The sequence below is a fragment of the Mya arenaria genome, chromosome 16, assembly GCF_026914265.1.
Source record: "Mya arenaria isolate MELC-2E11 chromosome 16, ASM2691426v1".
Taxonomy (NCBI): Eukaryota; Metazoa; Mollusca; class Bivalvia; order Myida; family Myidae; genus Mya; species Mya arenaria.
In genome coordinates this window covers 29,312,059-29,332,259 of record NC_069137.1, presented here as the reverse complement: position 1 = coordinate 29,332,259, position 20,201 = coordinate 29,312,059, and the positions used below count along the sequence as shown (strand labels likewise).

At 37.8% G+C, this 20,201-nt stretch overlaps 1 protein-coding gene across 4 annotated transcripts; it reads right to left on the bottom strand.

Moving 5' to 3' along the window:
• Positions 1–1,056: 1,056 nt before the first annotated feature.
• LOC128222444 (uncharacterized) lies at positions 1,057–19,384 on the bottom strand. Of its 4 annotated transcripts, XM_052931448.1 has the most exons (3): positions 19,321–19,384; positions 15,744–15,876; positions 1,057–4,066 (listed from the first exon to the last, which is right to left on the bottom strand). In XM_052931448.1, exons 2-3 carry the CDS (start codon positions 15,873–15,875, stop codon positions 2,375–2,377), a joined length of 1,824 nt encoding a protein of 607 aa, XP_052787408.1. In that variant the 5' UTR covers position 15,876; positions 19,321–19,384; the 3' UTR covers positions 1,057–2,374. The 4 variants fall into 4 exon arrangements, with proteins under 4 accessions (XP_052787408.1, XP_052787411.1, XP_052787409.1 ...); XM_052931451.1 differs by lacking the exons at positions 15,744–15,876; positions 19,321–19,384 and adding an exon at positions 7,305–7,611; XM_052931449.1 differs by lacking the exons at positions 15,744–15,876; positions 19,321–19,384 and adding an exon at positions 5,938–7,295 and having other exon boundaries at positions 1,057–5,560.
• Positions 19,385–20,201: the final 817 nt, after the last annotated feature.

Sequence of the window (20,201 nt, the reverse complement as noted above, 5' to 3'; positions counted from 1 at the left end):
TGCAAATCATTTTCTATAGTGTCGTTAGATGACTTATTCAACGACCTTTTAACTTATTGTCTTAACAACGAATAGTAAAACATGTTGAACAGATATGTTCAGTACTGGAGGATTTTCATCGGGATCTTTTCTGATTTTTGAAATGACAGCAAGTTTGCAACGTGTATTCAGTTTTTCAAACATATTTAAATGTTGTCCATTGATAACTTTGACCAGTTCACCTACTTTCTTACTTGAAAGGAATTTTGACCATGTGTACAGTTTTGCAACCAATAGAGACCCTGGACTTTTGAAACTACATATTAAAATGAAACTTAGACAAGTTGTACTTTTGTGAAAACCAATTGATACATAGTGAAAATATCAAATAATACATACATATTTAATTACCTTGACTTATGTCCAAACAAGTTGATATATAGTGAATATATCAAATAATAAATATTTAATGACCTTGACTTTTGTGCAAACAAATTGATATATTATGAATATATCAAATAATACATATTTAATGACCTTGACCTTTGTGCAAACAAATTGACATATAGTGAATATGTCAAATAATACATGTTTTATGACCTTGACCTTTGTGCAAACAAATTGATATAAAGTGAATATATCAAATAATACATATTTAATGACCTTGACCTTTGTGCAAACAAATTGACATATAGTAAATATGTCAAATAATGCATATTTAAGGACTTGACTTTTGTGCAAACAAATTGATATATAGTGAATATATCAAATAAAACATATTTAAGGACTTGACTTTTGTGCAAACAAATTAATATATAGTGAATATATCAAATAATACATATTAAATTACCTTGACCGAGATTGTCACTTTCTTATCTTTGAAACTACACCTATGCACAGCAATGAAAGTTGTTAGCAATCTAGGAATTTGATCTCGGGCCTCTTGTTTTATAAATAGATAATGTTGCCTGTCCATCAATTTTACAAAAGCTAGTCTTTATTATGAAATACACATTGTAGTATTAGGTGATCCTTTATTCTAAGCAAATGTGTTGAAATCATACTAAAACGCCAATTGTTTATGCGCTTTATTAGTGAACTGACACTCTAAATACGTGTTCTTTCAACACGTGTATTGTTGCGGTATAAAGTTACTGTACATGCAAAAATAATCCTAAAAAGACTACAAATTGCAAATTATACAAATGATTTAATAATAAACTTCAATTACCAAAAACCATTATATCAAATGAAATGTACACACACAACTACAAAAGCACAATGACTAAAAGATGTATACACATGATAAAGGGTCATCTCCATCTGCATGGTTAACTGTTCAGTTATCTTCCTCTCACGGGATTAATTCAATGTGTTGAAGAATTTTCTTTCGTCGAAATGGCAACAGAACCTCGAAATAGCATTGTCAAAATGCTAATAAAGTTAATGGATATTTACATCTATCCACAACATCTGTGTTAATAACAGTTTCTTGATAATATATACAACACGTTTCACCGTCGTCGATTTTATGAAAAGAAATGTGCAATTAGAAATCATTCAAAGTTTCGGGTCTCGAGGCTCGACTCACACTACGGCTTTTCGTAAATTATAACATGGAGGTGAAAAGCAATATAAATCATGAAAATGGTCAAGTGTTCACATTATGAATTTAAAAAAATCTACAGCTAAAACACGACATGGACTTTGTTTCTTTAAATAAAACACTATACACATGCTATAGCATACGTGTATATACAATTACTAAGAATATCATGTTTAAGACAGTACCAAATAAGTTATTACTTTAATATTGAACTAATTTTGTTTTCAAAATTTCTTAAACTTTGACATTGCCCTATCAAATCGTACTTTCGGGTGTTCTTTTTTTAAAGTTCAAAACTATGCATTTGCCTTCAAATTTCACCGAGATATTTACTTTTAAGGGTCGGTTAGTTCAAAATTGCAACAATCAACTCTTTATGAATAACATAATGCAAGAGTTGTAAAACATCTGGAACGAAAAACAAACTTGTACAAAAATTCACTTACTTAAATATGACATAAGACATGGTTATTAAAAATAAAATTAATTTATAATAGTATGTTAGGGTAGTATTAAAAACAAAAATACATATTACACAAACAATGTCTGATAATTATAAATGGAGACTAGAAAGTTGTTTACAACAAAAGGTTTTGCTGAAAATTAAAATGTGGAAACAACCAGCTAACGGACATAATATCCGCTCAAGTGACTTTACAGTGAACATATGTATATAGACTTTGGTGTCAAAAAATATCAGCAGTGAAGAGTCTAATACAAATAATTCCCTTGTCCGTTGTAAACATATCACTCAACTTTGTGAACTAATGGCGAGTATAAAATACAGTATTAACTCCAAAGTTTGAGACCCAGATCCTCATGGTGACCACAATTATGCTTTCCCCAACCTCTATGGTCGCAGCTTCGAAAATCGGTGGAATCTGACTTACATTCAACATCATCCATCAATATCGTCCCACTCCCCTCCCCCATTCCAGCGCTTGTAACATATTCACCATGTATAAAGTTGAATTGTTTAACAAGAACATTCAGGTTATATTGCCCTTGTGTTCCAGAAAATCCGTCATCGCAAACTGTGCCCCATTCACCATTGTATCCAACTCCTAAAATGCCTTGTATGCCATAAGAGCCGTAAGGAGAAGGGTTAGTCAAACGAAAATACCAATCAAACACATCTTCTCTGTATGGATAATACACACTTGTTAAGTGCATCCCTGGTAAACGCATTATCACTTTCATTTTATCAATGTTTGTTTTAGCGCTGTTTACACTGCTCCTGACACTACTTATGCTCGACTGCGCACTACTTATGCTCGACCGGACACTACTTATGCTTGACTGGAGACTACTTATGCTCGACTGGAGACTACTTTTACTACTGTCTGTGTATTGTCTGTTTGAAGATATTCTTCCTCCCAGAACACTTTCACTTCGGCTAAGCTTTGCATTAACGTTATTTTCTAACGTACCAAACTGCGTTTCAATTTTGTAATGAACTGAAGTATTTATAGTTTCTAAAGTGTTGACAACGTTTGATAAACTAACATTAACTCGGTCGTTGAGATTATCTGACAGCGTTTCAAACTGTGTTATGAGTTCCATCAATGTGTTGTTAGAGTTCTGGTTTGTTTGATTCAGAATTTCTGTTGTATTTTCAAACAGTTTGCGTTCTAAAGACAACACAAACTCAGAAGTAGCTTCTTGACTAAACCTAAGAGCCACAATAGCATCTGTAGCGCTCTGGTTTAACTGTACTTCTTTTTCGTCCATTACATTCACCTTTTGATCGATCAAACTGGATGCGTTTTTAATAAATGATGTGAGGTTAGTAGTTGCAATGTATTGAACTTGCTCAATTTCCAAAGTTTTATTTTCCATGTGTTCTTTCATTTCGCTAACTGCTTGCCTTACATCATTCTCAAGCAGCGCGGATTTTCTTGCAATGTCAGCTGATACGTTGTTCATCATTATTTTTTGTTTCGCAAAGGCTCTTGTGAAGGTCGTTAAAGTGGAATCGGTTCGCACTAAAAGGTTTTCAATGTTGGATGAAAAGTTTAAATTTAGACTTTGAACGTGATTTAGAACATTTGTTTTAGCTACATTCAACTCATCCTCAAGTTTCAGTGACATACGTTTACCATGATCATCAAGCTTATCTAGAGCAGCTTGTACACTCATGTTAACCGCTGCACTAGTTTTTCGGGTCTCTAAATCAACATCCTCTAACCGTTTGGAGACTAAAACTCTCATTTCGCTGACGGTTCTTTCTTTCATGACACCGATTTGAATGTTTAAAGCAGTTTTAATTCCGTCAATGTCAGCCAAAGTCTTTGATATCATTTTATCTACTTCATTGGCCACATAGGCGTCTAATTGTTTCTTTTCCTCTTTCATTTCTGATCGAATAATATCTCTTATTTTATCAACCAGAACATCATTATCTTCAAGCATTCGCATATGCTGCGATCTTGAACTGTTTAAATCCTCCAAGCCACTGGAGTGTTTTAGAGCATTTATTTCCTGAAATAAGATAGTTATCGTAATAAAAGTGTGCATGCAGTAAACTTAATGGTATAAAGAAGTTTAATACATTCGACCGTTATAACCATATACGCCCGCTGGCTGCGAAATAGTTAAAACCTGGATCATAAATATTATAGGACTCCATTGTCTTATCTGGAACATATAGGACTTCCCTGTCTTACCTGGAACATATCGGACTCCATAGTCTTACCTGGAACATAAAGAACTCAATTGTCTAACCTGGAACATATAGGACTCCATTGTCTTACCTGGAACATATAGGACTCCATTGTCTTACCTGGATCATATAGGACTCCATAGTCTTACCTGGAACATATAGGACTTCCCTGTCTTACCTGGAACATAATAGGACTCCATAGTCTTACCTGGAACATATAGGACTCCATTGTCTTACCTGGAACATGTAGGACTCCATTGTTTTACCTGGAACATATAGGGCTCCATTGTCTTACCTGGAACATATAGGGCTCCATTGTCTTACCTGGAACATATAGGACTCCATTGTCTTACCGGGAACATATAGGGCTCCATTGTCTTACCTGGAACATATAGGACTTCCCTGTCTTACCTGGAACATATCGGACTCCATAGTCTTACCTGGAACATATAGGACTCCATTGTCTTACCTGGAACATGTAGGACTCCATTGTCTTACCTGGAACATATAGGACTCCATTGTCTTACCGGGATCATGTAGGACTCCATTGTCTTACCTGGATCATATAGGACTCCATTATCTTACCTGGATCATATAGGACTCCATTGTCTTACCTGGAACATATAGGACTCCATTGTTTTACCTGGATCATATAGGACTCCATTATCTTACCTGGATCATATAGGACTCCATTGTCTTACCTGGAACATATAGGACTCCATTGTCTTACCTGGATCATATAGGACTCCATTATCTTACCTGGATCATATAGGACTCCATTATCTTACCTGGATCATATAGGACTCCATTGTCTTACCGGGATCATGTAGGACTCCATTGTTTTACCTGGATCATATAGGACTCCATTATCTTACCTGGATCATATAGGACTCCATTGTCTTACCTGGAACATGTAGGACTCCATTGTCTTACCTGGAACATATAGGACTCCATTGTCTTACCTGGATCATATAGGACTCCATTGTCTTACCGGGATCATGTAGGACTCCATTGTCTTACCTGGATCATATAGGACTCCATTGTCTTACCGGGAACATATAGGACTCCATTGTTTTACCTGGAACATAATAGGACTCCATTGTCTTACCTGGAACATAAAGGACTCCATTGTTTTACCTGGAACATAATAGGACTCCATTGTTTTACCTGGAACATAATAGGACTCCATTGTCTTACCTGGAACATAAAGGACTCCATTGTCTTACCTGGAACATATAGGAGTACATTGTATTACCTGGAACATATAGGACACCATTGTCTTACCTGGAACATATAGAACTCCATTGTATTACCTGGAACATATAGGACTCCATTGTCTTACCTGGAACATATAGGACTCCATTGTCTTACCTGGAACATATAGGACTCCATTGTCTTACCTGGAACATATAGGACTCCATTGTCTTACCTGGAACATATAGGGCTCCATTGTCTTACCTGGAACATATCGGACTCCATTGTCTTACCTGGAACATATCGGACTCCATTGACCTACCTGGAACATATAGGACTCCATTGTCTTACCTGGAACATATAGGACTCCATTGTCTTACCTGGAACATATAGGGCTCCATTGTCTTACCTGGAACATATCGGACTCCATTGTCTTACCTGGAACATATAGGACTCCATTGACCTACCTGGAACATAAAGGACTCAATTGTTTTACCTGGAACATATAGGAGTACATTGTATTACCTGGAACATATAGGACACCATTGTCTTACCTGGAACATATAGGGCTCCATTGTCTTACCTGGAACATATAGGACTCCATTGTCTTACCTGGAACATATAGGAGTACATTGTATTACCTGGAACATATAGGACACCATTGTCTTACCTGGAACATATAGAACTCCATTGTATTACCGGGAACATATAGGACTCAATTGTTTTACCGGGAACATATAGAGCTCCATTGTCTAACCTGGAACTTAAAGGACTCCATTGTATCACCTGGAACATAATAGGACTCCATTGTTTTACCTGGAACATAAAGGACTCCATTGTTTTACCTGGAACATAATAGGACTCCATTGTTTTACCTGGAACATAATAGGACTCCATTGTCTTACCTGGAACATAAAGGACTCCATTGTCTTACCTGGAACATATAGGACTCCATTGTTTTACCTGGAACATATAGGACTCCATTGTTTTACCTGGAACATAATAGGACTCCATTGTTTTACCTGGAACATATAGGACTCCATTGTCTTACCTGGAACATATAGGAGTACATTGTATTACCTGGAACATATAGGACACCATTGTCTTACCTGGAACATATAGGACTCCATTGTATTACCTGGAACATATAGGAGTACATTGTATTACCTGGAACATATAGGACTCCATTGTCTTACCTGGAACATATAGGACTCCATTGTCTTACCTGGAACATATAGGACTCCATTGTCTTACCTGGAACATAAAGGACTCCATTGTCTTACCTGGAACATATAGGACTACATTGTATTACCTGGAACATATAGGACTCCATTGTCTTACCTGGAACATATAGGACTCCATTGTATTACCTGGAACATATAGGACTCCATTGTCTTACCTGGAACATATAGGACTCCATTGTCTTACCTGGAACATATAGGACACCATTATCTTACCTGGAACATATAGGACTCCATTGTATTACCTGGAACATATAGGAGTACATTGTATTACCTGGAACATATAGGACACCATTGTCTTACCTGGAACATATAGAACTCCATTGTATTACCGGGAACATATAGGACTCAATTGACCTACCTGGAACATATAGGACTCCATTGTTTTACCGGGAACATATAGAGCTCCATTGTCTAACCTGGAACTTAAAGGACTCCATTGTATCACCTGGAACATATAGGACACCATATTCTTACCTGGAACATATAGGACACCATTGTCTTACCTGGAACATATAGGACTCCATTGTCTTACCGGGAACATATAGGACTCCATTGTTTTACCTGGAACATATAGGATTCCATTGTCTTACCGGATACATATAGGACTCAATTGTCTTACCTGGAATATATAGGACTCCATTGTCTTACCTGGAACATATAGGACTCCATTGTCTTACCGGATACATATAGGACTCCATTGTCTTACCGGGAACATATAGGACTCCATTGTCTTACCGGGAACATATAGGACTCCATTGACCTACCTGGAACATATAGGACTCCATCGTTTTACCGGGAACATATAGAGCTCCATTGTCTTACCTGGAACACAAAGGACTCCATTGTCTTACCTGGAACATATAGGACTCCATTGTCTTACCGGGAACATATAAGACACCATTGTCTTACCTGGAACATATAGGACTCCATTGTCTTACCGGGAACATATAGGACTCCATTGTCTTACCTGGAACATAAAGGACTCCATTGACCTACCTGGAACATATAGGACTCCATTGTCTTACCGGGAACATATAGGACTCCATTGTCTTACCTAGAACATATAGGACTCAATTGTTTTACCAGGAACATATAGGACTCCATTGTTTTACCTGGAACATAAAGGACTCCATTGTCTTACCTGGAACATATAGGACTCCATTGTCTTACCGGGAACATATAGGACTCCATTGTCTTACCTGGAACATATAGGACTCCATTGTCTTACCGGGAACATATAGGATTCCATTGTCTTACCTGGAACATAAAGGACTCCATTGTCTTACCTAGAACATATAGGACTCAATTGTTTTACCGGGAACATATAGGACTCCATTGTTTTACCTGGAACATAAAGGACTCCATTGTCTTACCTGGAACATATAGGACTCCATTGTCTTACCGGGAACATATAGGACACCATTGTCTTACCTGGAACATATAGGACTCCATTGTCTTACCGGGAACATGTAGGACTCCATTGTCTTACCTGGAACATATAGGACTCCATTGTCTTACCGGGAACATAAAGGACTCCATTGACCTACCTGGAACATATAGGACTCCATTGTTTTACCTGGAACATAACGGACTCCATTGTCTTACCTGGAACATATAGGACTCAATTGTCTTACCGGGAACATATAGGACACCATTGTCTTACCTGGAACATATAGGACTCCATTGTCTTACCTGGAACATATAGGACTCCATTGTCTTACCTGGAACATAAAGGACTCCATTGTCTTACCTGGAACATATAGGACTAAATTGTTTTACCGGGAACATATAGGACTCCATTGTTTTACCTGGAACATATAGGACTCCATTGTCTTACCGGGAACATATAGGACTCCATTGTCTTACCGGGAACATATAGGACTCCATTGTCTTACCTGGAACATAAAGGACTCCATTGTTTTACCTGGAACATATAGGAATCCATTGTCTTACCGGGAACATATAGGACACCATTGTCTTACCTGGAACATATAGGAGTACATTGTATTACCGGGAACATATAGGACTCCATTGTCTTACCGGGAACATATAGGACACCATTGTCTTACCTGGAACATATAGGACTCCATTGTCTTACCGGGAACATATAGGACTCCATTGTATTACCGGGAACATATAGGACTCCATTGTCTTACCGGGAACATATAGGACACCATTGTCTTACCTGGAACATATAGGACTCCATTGTCTTACCGGGAACATATAGGACTCCATCGTCTTACCTGGAACATGTAGGACTCCATTGTCTTACCGGGAACATATAGGACACCATTGTCTTACCTGGAACAAATAGGACTCCATTGTCTTACCGGGAACATATAGGACTCCATTGTCTTACCTGGAACATAAAGGACTCCATTGACCTACCTGGAACATATAGGACTCAATTGTCTTACCGGGAACATATAGGACTCCATTGTCTTACCTAGAATATATAGGACTCCATTGACCTACCTGGAACATAAAGGACTCAATTGTTTTACCAGGAACATATAGGACTCCATTGTTTTACCTGGAACATATAGGACTCCATTGTCTTACCTGGAACATATAGGACTCCATTGTCTTACCGGGAACATATAGGACACCATTGTCTTACCTGGAACATATAGGACTCCATTGTCTTACCGGGAACATATAGGATTCCATTGTCTTACCTGGAACATAAAGGACTCCATTGTCTTACCTAGAACATATAGGACTCAATTGTTTTACCTGGAACATATAGGACTCCATTGTCTTACCTGGAACATATAGGACTCCATTGTCTTACCGGGAACATATAGGACACCATTGTCTTATCTGGAACATATAGGACTCCATTGTCTTACCGGGAACATGTAGGACTCCATTGTCTTACCGGGAACATATAGGACTCCATTGTCTTACCGGGAACATAAAGGACTCCATTGACCTACCTGGAACATATAGGACTCAATTGTTTTACCAGGAACATATAGGACTCCATTGTTTTACCTGGAACATAACGGACTCCATTGTCTTACCTGGAACACATAGGACTCAATTGTCTTACCGGGAACATATAGGACACCATTGTCTTACCTGGGACATATAGGACTCCATTGTCTTACCGGGAACATATAGGACTCCATTGTCTTACCTGGAACATAAAGGACTCCATTGTCTTACCTGGAACATATAGGACTCAATTGTTTTACCGGGAACATATAGAACTCCATTGTTTTACCTGGAACATATAGGACTCCATTGTCTTACCGGGAACATATAGGACTCCATTGTCTTACCGGGAACATATAGGACTCCATTGTCTTACCGGGAACATAAAGGACTCCATTGTCTTACCTGGAACATATAGGACTCCATTGTCTTACCGGGAACATATAGGACACCATTGTCTTACCTGGAATATATAGGTCTCCATTATCTTAACTGGACCATATAGGACTCCATTGTCTTACCTGGAACATATAGGTCTCCATTGTCTTACCTGGAACATATAGGACTCCATTGTCTTACCTGCAATTTAAAGGACTCCATTGTCTTACCTGGAACATATAGGACTCCATTGTTTTACCTGGAACATATAGGAGTACATTGTATTACCTGGAACATATAGGACTCCATTGTCTTACCTGGAACATATAGGTCTCCATTGTCTTACCTGGAACATATAAAACTCCATTGTCTTACCTGGAACATATAGGACTCCATTGTCTTACCTGGAACATATAGGACTCCATTGTCTTACCGGGACCATATAGGACTCCATTGTCTTACCTGGACCATATAGGACTCCATTGTCTTACCTGGAACATAAAGGACTCCATTGTATTACCTGGACCATATAGGACTCCATTGTCTTACCTGGAACATAAAGGACACCATTGTCTTACCTGGAACATATAGGTCTCCATTGTCTTACCTGGAACATATAGGACTCCATTGTCTTACCTGGAATTTAAAGGACTCCATTGTCTTACCTGGAACATATAGTAGTACATTGTATTACCTGGAACATATAGGTCTCCATTGTTTTACCTGGAACATAAAGGACACCATTGTCTTACCTGGAACATATAGGTCTCCATTGTCTTACCTGGAACATATCGGACTCCATTGTCTTACCTAGAACATATAGGACTCCATTGTCTTACCTGGAACATATAGGTCTCCATTGTCTTACCTGGAACATATATGACACCATTGTCTTACCTGGAATTTAAAGGACTCCATTGTCTTACCTGGAACATATAGGACTCCATTGTCTTACCTGGAACATATAGGACTCCATTGTATTACCTGGAACATATAGGACTCAATTGTATTACCTGGAACATATAGGACTCCATTGTCTTACCTGGAACATATAGGGCTCCATTGTCTTACCTGGAATTTAAAGGACTCCATTGCCTTACCTGGAACATATAGGACTCCATTGTCTTACCTGGAACATATAGGACTCCATTGTATTACCTGGAACATATAGGACTCAATTGTATTACCTGGAACATATAGGACTCCATTGTCTTACCTGGAACATATAGGGCTCCATTGTCTTACCTGGAACATATAGGACTCCATTGTCTTACCTGGAATTTAAAGGACTCCATTGTCTTACCTGGAACATATAGGGCTCCATTGTCTTACCTGGAACATATCGGACTTGATTGTTTTACCTGGAACATAAAGGACTCCATTGTCTTACCTGGAACATATAGGACTCCATTGTCTTACCTGGAACATATAGGACTCCATTGTATTACCTGGAACATATAGGACTCCATTGTATTACCTAGAACATATAGGACTCCATTGTCTTACCTGGAACATATAGGACTACATTGTATTACCTGGAACATATAGGACTCAATTGTCTTACCTGGAACATAAAGGACTCCATTGTATTACCTGGAACATATAGGACTCCATTGTCTTACCTGGAACATATAGGGCTCCATTGTATTACCTGGAACATATAGGGCTCCATTGTCTTACCTGGAACATATCGGACTCCATTGTCTTACCTGGAACATATAGGACTCCATTGTATTACCTGGAACATATAGGGCTCCATTGTCTTACCTGGAACATATCGGACTCCATTGTCTTACCTGGAACATATCGGACTCCATTGTCTTACCTGGAATTTAAAGGACTCCATTGTCTTACCTGGAACATATAGGGCTCCATTGTCTTACCTGAAACATATAGGGCTCCATTGTCTTACCTGGAACATATAGGGCTCCATTGTCTTACCTGGAACATATAGGGCTCCATTGTCTTACCTGGAACATATCGGACTCCATTTTCTTACCTGGAACATATCGGACTCCATTGTCTTACCTGGAATTTAAAGGACTCCATTGTCTTACCTGGAACATATAGGACTCCATTGTCTTACCTGGAACATATAGGGCTCCATTGTCTTACCTGGAACATATAGGGCTCCATTGTCTTACCTGGAACATATAGGGCTCCATTGTCTTACCTGGAACATATAGGGCTCCATTGTCTTACCTGGACAATATAGGACTCCATTGTCTTATCTGGAACATATAGGGCTCCATTGTCTTACCTGGAACATATAGGGCTCTATTGTCTTACCTGGAACATATAGGGCTCCATTGTCTTACCTGGAACATATAGGGCTCCATTGTATTACCTGGATCATATAGGACTCCATTGTATTACTTGGAACATATAGGACTCCATTGTCTTACCTGGAACATATAGGACTCCATTGTCTTTTCTGGAACATATAGGACTCCATTGTCTTACCTGGAACATATAGGACTCCATTGTCTTACCTGGAACATATAGGGCTCCATTGTCTTACCTGGAACATATAGGGCTCCATTGTCTTACCTGGAACATATAGGACTCCATTGTCTTACCTGGAACATATAGGGCTCCATTGTCTTACCTGGAACATATAGGACTCCATTGTCTTACCTGGAACATATAGGACTCCATTGTCTTACCTTGAACATATAGGACTCCATTGTCTTACCTGGAACATATCGGACTCCATTGTCTTACCTGGAACATATAGGGCTCCATTGTCTTACCTGGAACATATAGGGCTCCATTGTCTTACCTGGATCATATAGGACTCCATTGTCTTACCTGGAACATATAGGACTCCATTGTCTTACCTGGAACATATAGGACTCCATTGTCTTACCTGGAACATATAGGACTCCATTGTCTTACCTAGAACATATAGGACTCCATTGTCTTACCTGGAACATATAGGACTCCATTGTCTTACCTGGAACATATAGGGCTCCATTGTATTACCTGGAACATAAAGGACTCCATTGTCTTACCTGGAACATATAGGACTCCATTGTCTTACCTGGAACATATAGGACTCCATTGTATTACCTGGAACATATAGGACTCAATTGTTTTACCGGGTACATATAGGACTCCATTGTTTTACCTGGAACATAAAGGACTCCATTGTCTTACCTGGAACATATAGGACTCCATTGTCTTACCTGGAACATAAAGGACTCCATTGTCTTACCTGGAACATATAGGGCTCCATTGTCTTACCTGGAACATATAGGGCTCCATTGTCTTACCTGGATCATATAGGACTCCATTGTCTTACCTGGAACATATAGGACTCCATTGTCTTACCTGGAACATATAGGACTCCATTGTCTTACCTGGAACATATAGGACTCCATTGTCTTACCTGGATCATATAGGACTCCATTGTCTTACCTGGATCATATAGGACTCCATTGTCTTACCTGGAACATATAGGACTCCATTGTTTTACCTGGAACATAAAGGACTCCATTGTCTTACCTGGAACATATAGGACTCCATTGTCTTACCTGGAACATAAAGGACTCCATTGTCTTACCTGGAACATATAGGGCTCCATTGTCTTACCTGGATCATATAGGACTCCATTGTCTTACCTGGAACATATAGGACTCCATTGTTTTACCTGGAACATAAAGGACTCCATTGTCTTACCTGGAACATATAGGACTCCATTGTCTTACCTGGAACATAAAGGACTCCATTGTCTTACCTGGAACATATAGGGCTCCATTGTCTTACCTGGAACATATAGGACTCCATTGTCTTACCTGGAACATATAGGACTCCATTGTCTTACCTGGAACATAAAGGACTCCATTGTCTTACCTGGAACATATAGGACTCCATTGTCTTACCTGGAACATATAGGACACCATTGTCTTACCTGGAACATATAGGACACCATTGTCTTACCTGGAACATATAGGGCTCCATTGTTTTACCGGGAACATATAGGACTCCATTGTCTTACCGGGAACATATAGGGCTCCATTGTTTTACCTGGAACATATAGGACTCCATTGTCTTACCTGGAACATATAGGACTCCATTGTCTTACCTGGAACATATAGGGCTCCATTGTCTTACCGGGAACATATAGGACTCCATTGTCTTACCTGGAACATATAGGGCTCCATTGTTTTACCGGGAACATATAGGACTCCATAGTCTTACCTGGAACATATAGGTCTCCATTGTCTTACCTGGAACATATAGGGCTCCATTGTCATACCTGGAACATATAGGGCTCCATTGTTTTACCGGGAACATATAGGACTCCATAGTCTTACCTGGAACATATAGGGCTCCATTGTATTACCTGGATCATATAGGTCTCCATTGTCTTACCTGGAACATATAGGGCTCCATTGTCTTACCTGGAATATATAGTACTCCATTGTTTTACCGGGAACATATAGGACTCCATTGTCTTACCTGGAACATATAGGACTCCATTGTTTTACCTGGAACATATAGGGCTCCATTGTCTTACCTGGAACATATCGGACTCCATTGTCTTACCTGGAACATATAGGGCTCCATTGTCTTACCTGGAACATATCGGACTCCATTGTCTTACCTGGAACATATAAGACACCATTGTCTTACCTGGAACATATAGGGCTCCATTGTCTTACCGGGAACATATAGGACTCCATTGTCTTACCTGGAACATATAGGTCTCCATTGTCTTACCTGGAACATATAGGACTCAATTGTCTTACCGGGAACATATAGGACACCATTGTCTTACCGGGAACATATAGGTCTCCATTATCTTACCTGGAACATATAGGACACCATTGTCTTACCTGGAACATATAGGACTCCATTGTCTTACCTGGAACATATAGGACTCCATTGTCTTACCTGGAACATATAGGACTCCATTGTCTTACCTGGAACATATAGGACTCAATTGTCTTACCGGGAACATATAGGACTCCATTATCTTACCTGGAACATATAGGACACCATTGTCTTACCTGGAACATATAGGGCTGCATTGTCTTACCGGGAACATATAGGACTCCATTGTCTTATCTGGAACATATAGGTCTCCATTGTCTTACCTGGAACATATAGGACTCAATTGTCTTACCGGGAACATATAGGACACCATTGTCTTACCTGGAACATAAAGGTCTCCATTATCTTACCTGGAACATATAGGACACCATTGTCTTACCTGGAACATATAGGACTCCATTGTCTTACCTGGAACATATAGGACTCCATTGTCTTACCTGGAACATATAGGACACCATTGTCTTACCTGGAACATATAGGACTCAATTGTCTTACCTGGAACATATAGGTCTCCATTGTCTTACCTGGACCATATAGGACTCCATTGTCTTACCTGGAATATATAGGTCTCTATTGTCTTACCTGGAACATATAGGACTCCATTGTCTTACCTGGAATATATAGGTCTCTATTGTCTTACCTGGACCATATAGGACTCCATTGTCTTACCTGGAACATATAGGACTCAATTGTCTTACCTGGAACATATAGGACTCCATTATCTTACCTGGAATATATAGGTCTCCATTGTCTTACCTGGACCATATAGGACTCCATTGTCTTACCTGGAACATATAGGTCTCCATTGTCTTACCTGGAACATATAGGACTCCATTATCTTACCTGGAACATATAGGACTCTATTGTCTGAGCTGGATAGTATAGAATTCCATTGTCTTACCTGGAATATATAGGACTCCATTGTCTTCACCTTTTCTTCAAGCATAGACACTTTAGAAGATAGATCATCGCCTGTAGTGGACGAAGTACAAACGCAAAGGACGAGTAGCGGCAACACTGTGAATTGGCGCATCCTGTAATGATGCACGTGCATGTATACTACTATACCAGTAACAAATGCCTCCCTTTATATGTTAATCCATGATGCTTTTAGTGTCGTTTTCCACTAGAAATCGGAACTAGAAACAACAGAAATAAAATAAACCGATTTAATACCATAATGATACAGGCATTGGCCCATTGACATTCAGCTAGTCACTGCCCAATTCTTATTGTTTCCATGGATGAATAATTATATCTATCACGTGTTCCCATTCTGGATAGAAAAATTCGACCCGATCCGGACCGAAATAAAACATGATTGATATTGTTTTCTTGCATACGTAAAATTATCAATATGTGGAAGAATTTACATAGGAAACGCATTTGTGAACATTGCACCAAAGAGCTCGTGCGACGTCGTCTACACGCACAGTTTCTTTATGGATGCCATGTAGCGTTGTTCTTTTAGAACTCTCGAAGAGTTCCTCTAAAATCGCATTGGGGTGCCAGAGCGGTTTTTCCAGCATAGTTTTTTTCACCGGAAATGCTTATACGGTGCGGTGTGCAGGAAAACAATCTATGATTTCTTATGGCGATTGTGGTTTGTTGAACTTTGGTATTGGAATGTAATTATTTTGTTTACGGTGTGGCTGTTGAGATTTCATTTCACAATCAAACTTCTAATAGAGAACCTTAATGCATTTCAACACTGAAAATGACATGGAAACCAAAATCAAATATGACCCTCCAGTCGATGTCCCCGCCGATTTGGACGCGGCAAATAAAGTCTGACATTGTTTCACGGCTATTGTTTACATTCCTTATGTTATTTAACATTTTCGAATAGAAATAATGCTCAACTATCCCAGTCGTTTTGACGTTTCATCGTCCTTCTACAATATGTTTTAGTCGTCGTGAAATAAGAAAGGGTTGCATTATGAGTCAGGAAAGAAACAGGAATGAGAACTATATTTAAAAGAAGATAATTTGCTCGTTTAAGATTGCATAAACATAAACGGTGTAATGAGTAAAAACAATGGCTTAAAATTGAGTGGCTCAAACATGCATGCCATTGCATGGTTTTGTATTTTCAGTCATAGATTTAAAACAAGTGCCAATTCAGTGTATTTCATTGAAGCTTGGTCCGTTTAACTCACATTTTTCGTGAACGAAAGGCTATAAAATCATATCTTAAAACAATATACAACACCTAATTTGTTAGAGAGTCCGACCTACGCTGGTTCTCTGATCCATTAACCATAATGTTAAATTTAATGCCTGCTGACCCATATAGGTTTGGTATCGTTCGAAAGGTATTTGCTTGCTGTTAATGTAAACTAAACGATGATGCATCATTAAGTCATCACAGTTTGTTTTTATTTCACATGAAATCGGAGGTAAAATTTAAATATTTTGCATGCAATCTTTGGACGCTGGAAAAACTGTATTTTTGTCATAAAAATAGAAAAATGTTTTACATTTTCTCTTTCTGCACACAAATACCTTTTTAAATGATTCATAATTAATAGCTGTTCACCAGTCATCCAACATGCTCATTCTGTGGTTCGAATACCTTTAAAATCGTCCAGAGAACAAGTCTGCTGTACAGTGTTAAAAAAATATTGAGTCACTAAAAATGCAAAATTAAATTGCATTTCCCCAGGAAATTTATTAATGAAATCAATGAAAGCTTCCCTAATGATGTGTTTTATGTATCATAATAGTATTCAATGCAAATAATGCGCATTTTGTATGTCCGTTCTGTAAACGTTCGTGCTTTCAGCATAAAGGGTCCCTTTTCTTACTAGTCATACAGTGACCTTCGTCATTTGTATACTGTTCAGAATGAGTCTGTGTTCTAACAACAGCATAACTTAATCAATTTAAACCAAATTTCGAATATATAATCTATACTATACAATAAATATCCATATTTAGTCAAAGTAAATGAGTAATTTTAAATATTTTCTTCATTCGAATTTCCCACAATTCACGCAAAACCCGCAATCACGCAAATCTCGCATTTCCCTAACGTTCAGCATTTAAAACGTTGTGACCACGATACACGTTCTTACGTTTTCATTTCAATCGACCATGGATAAATCTATGTATTGCAGAACAAATTACTATCTGATTCAGAAATGTGTAAAGGAGGAACATAGACACACATCATTATTCCTCTGGCCTTATAATACTATTTCGACCAATCAACATAGGCGTTAAAGCTGCACTCTCACAGATATACCATTTTTACAACTTTTTTTTATTTTTTTGTCTTGGAAAGAGCATTTTTTTGCGTAAATATCTGCAAACCAATGATAAAAGATTGCTGACAAAAGATCAGATCGTAGATTTGCATATTTCCGTTTTAACGCTTAAACCGTTACTAACGTTTTAAAAAAAAATGCATAAAACATCAATTTTTGAACATTAATATAAAACTCTGCGATCTGCTTTTTTGTCAGCAGTCTTATATAACTGGTTTCCATGGATTTTCGCAAAACTTGGCTCGTTCCAAGACAAAAAAAAATATATAAAACGTTCAATCTGTGAGAGTGCAGCTTTAAATGATTAAAATGCATTTTTTAATTTTGAAATGGCGTTGCAGTTATCAGATTGTTCGTATCTTAAAACAAGCACTTCATTGTTAAAAATACGATCACTATAATTTTAAAACCAACAATCAGTGACAAGTTTCTGAAAAGGGACAGGAACCGTAGGCCATCAAATATCAAGGCCGGGACTACGCTAAAACTACAGCCGCGGGGCCGCATCTTGTCAAACTATTGGGCCGCGGTCATTTCGGCCATTGCTAAAACAGCCCGTCATTCTAAGAAATTAATATAATGTGAAGTTGTACAGTGCATGCATGTCAGACGAATAAAACAAAAACAGCAACAACAACAACAAAGAAATATAAAAAGACGAATATTAAACAGCTTAGTGTTGAGATAATATTTTGTCTACTGATCAAACCTCTGTCTCAACTGATTGAAAACAATGACGGCTGACTGCTACTTTACGACATATTTGAATAATACTGCCATCCCGTTGCACATAATCATCATCATCATCATCATCAGCAGCAGCAGCAGCAGCATCATCATCATCATCATCATCATCATCATCATCATCATCATCATCATTATCATCATCATCAGCAGCAGCAGCAGCAGCAGCCGCATCATTATCATCATCATCATCATCATCAAAATAATAAAAAAACATCATCATCGTCATCATTTTCAGCAGCAGCAGCAGCAGCAATAACAACAACAACAGCGACATCATCAGTAACACCAACAAAACAATAATAATAATAATAATAATAATAATAATAATAATAATAATAATAATAATAATGTTGTTTCTTATACTAAGACGAATATTAGTAACAATGGTGATTATATAAACTTATCAAAAATATCAAACAGCGTTTATAACTCTAGCACATAAATTGTTAAACTAAAACTCACCTTCCTGACAATCCAACGTGCAGTTTTGGGAATAAACGTTATAATATCAGCAGAGAACTTAAATACCGTGTGATCATGAGCTAGGTAGGTGCACAATAACCCAGATAAATTATGTCATCAACCTTGGATCGTAAATGTGTCTGTTCTTGATTATGCGTAGCACTGAATTGCCAGTTCAAGGAAGATTATTTTAACCCGGATTTTGTGAAACATATACTTAGATTTTCTGTGAGAATCGCACGATTTTCAGGCTACGTGCTTTTTGTATTGACGTAAAATTTGCAAAAACTTGAATTGATTGAAAGACTGATTGATTGATTGATTGATTGATTGATTGATTGATCGATCGATCGATCGATCGATCGATTGATTGATTGATTGATTGATTGATTGATTGATTAAGAGTGATTGGTTGATCCATTGATCTACAAATTTTATCTTATGGAATACAATTGAACTCCCTGATTGAAATTAATTTGTTACATTTACGATAAGACTGTAACATATGTCACGAAGAGGTGTTATGGTAAAGAAGTATATCACTTGTTTATTATAGTGACATATATGTGTATAACATAAATGATATTCACAGTACAAATATGAATGATAGTAACACCCAGCCCATCGGCCTATATTCGCGCCTATATGTCACATCTATATTCCAAGGCATTAATACAGAGATAAGCATTTATCATTATGTAAGTCGCAGTTCTGTTTCTCTTAAGCAAATAATTCTCAATACAGATTTTTTTCAAAATGTGGTAATAATAATAATAATAATAATAATAATAATAATAATAATAATAAATAAATAAATAAATAATTACCAGTAATTGCTACATAATAATTAATTAAAAGCGTATCTATCTAACTTCTTTCAT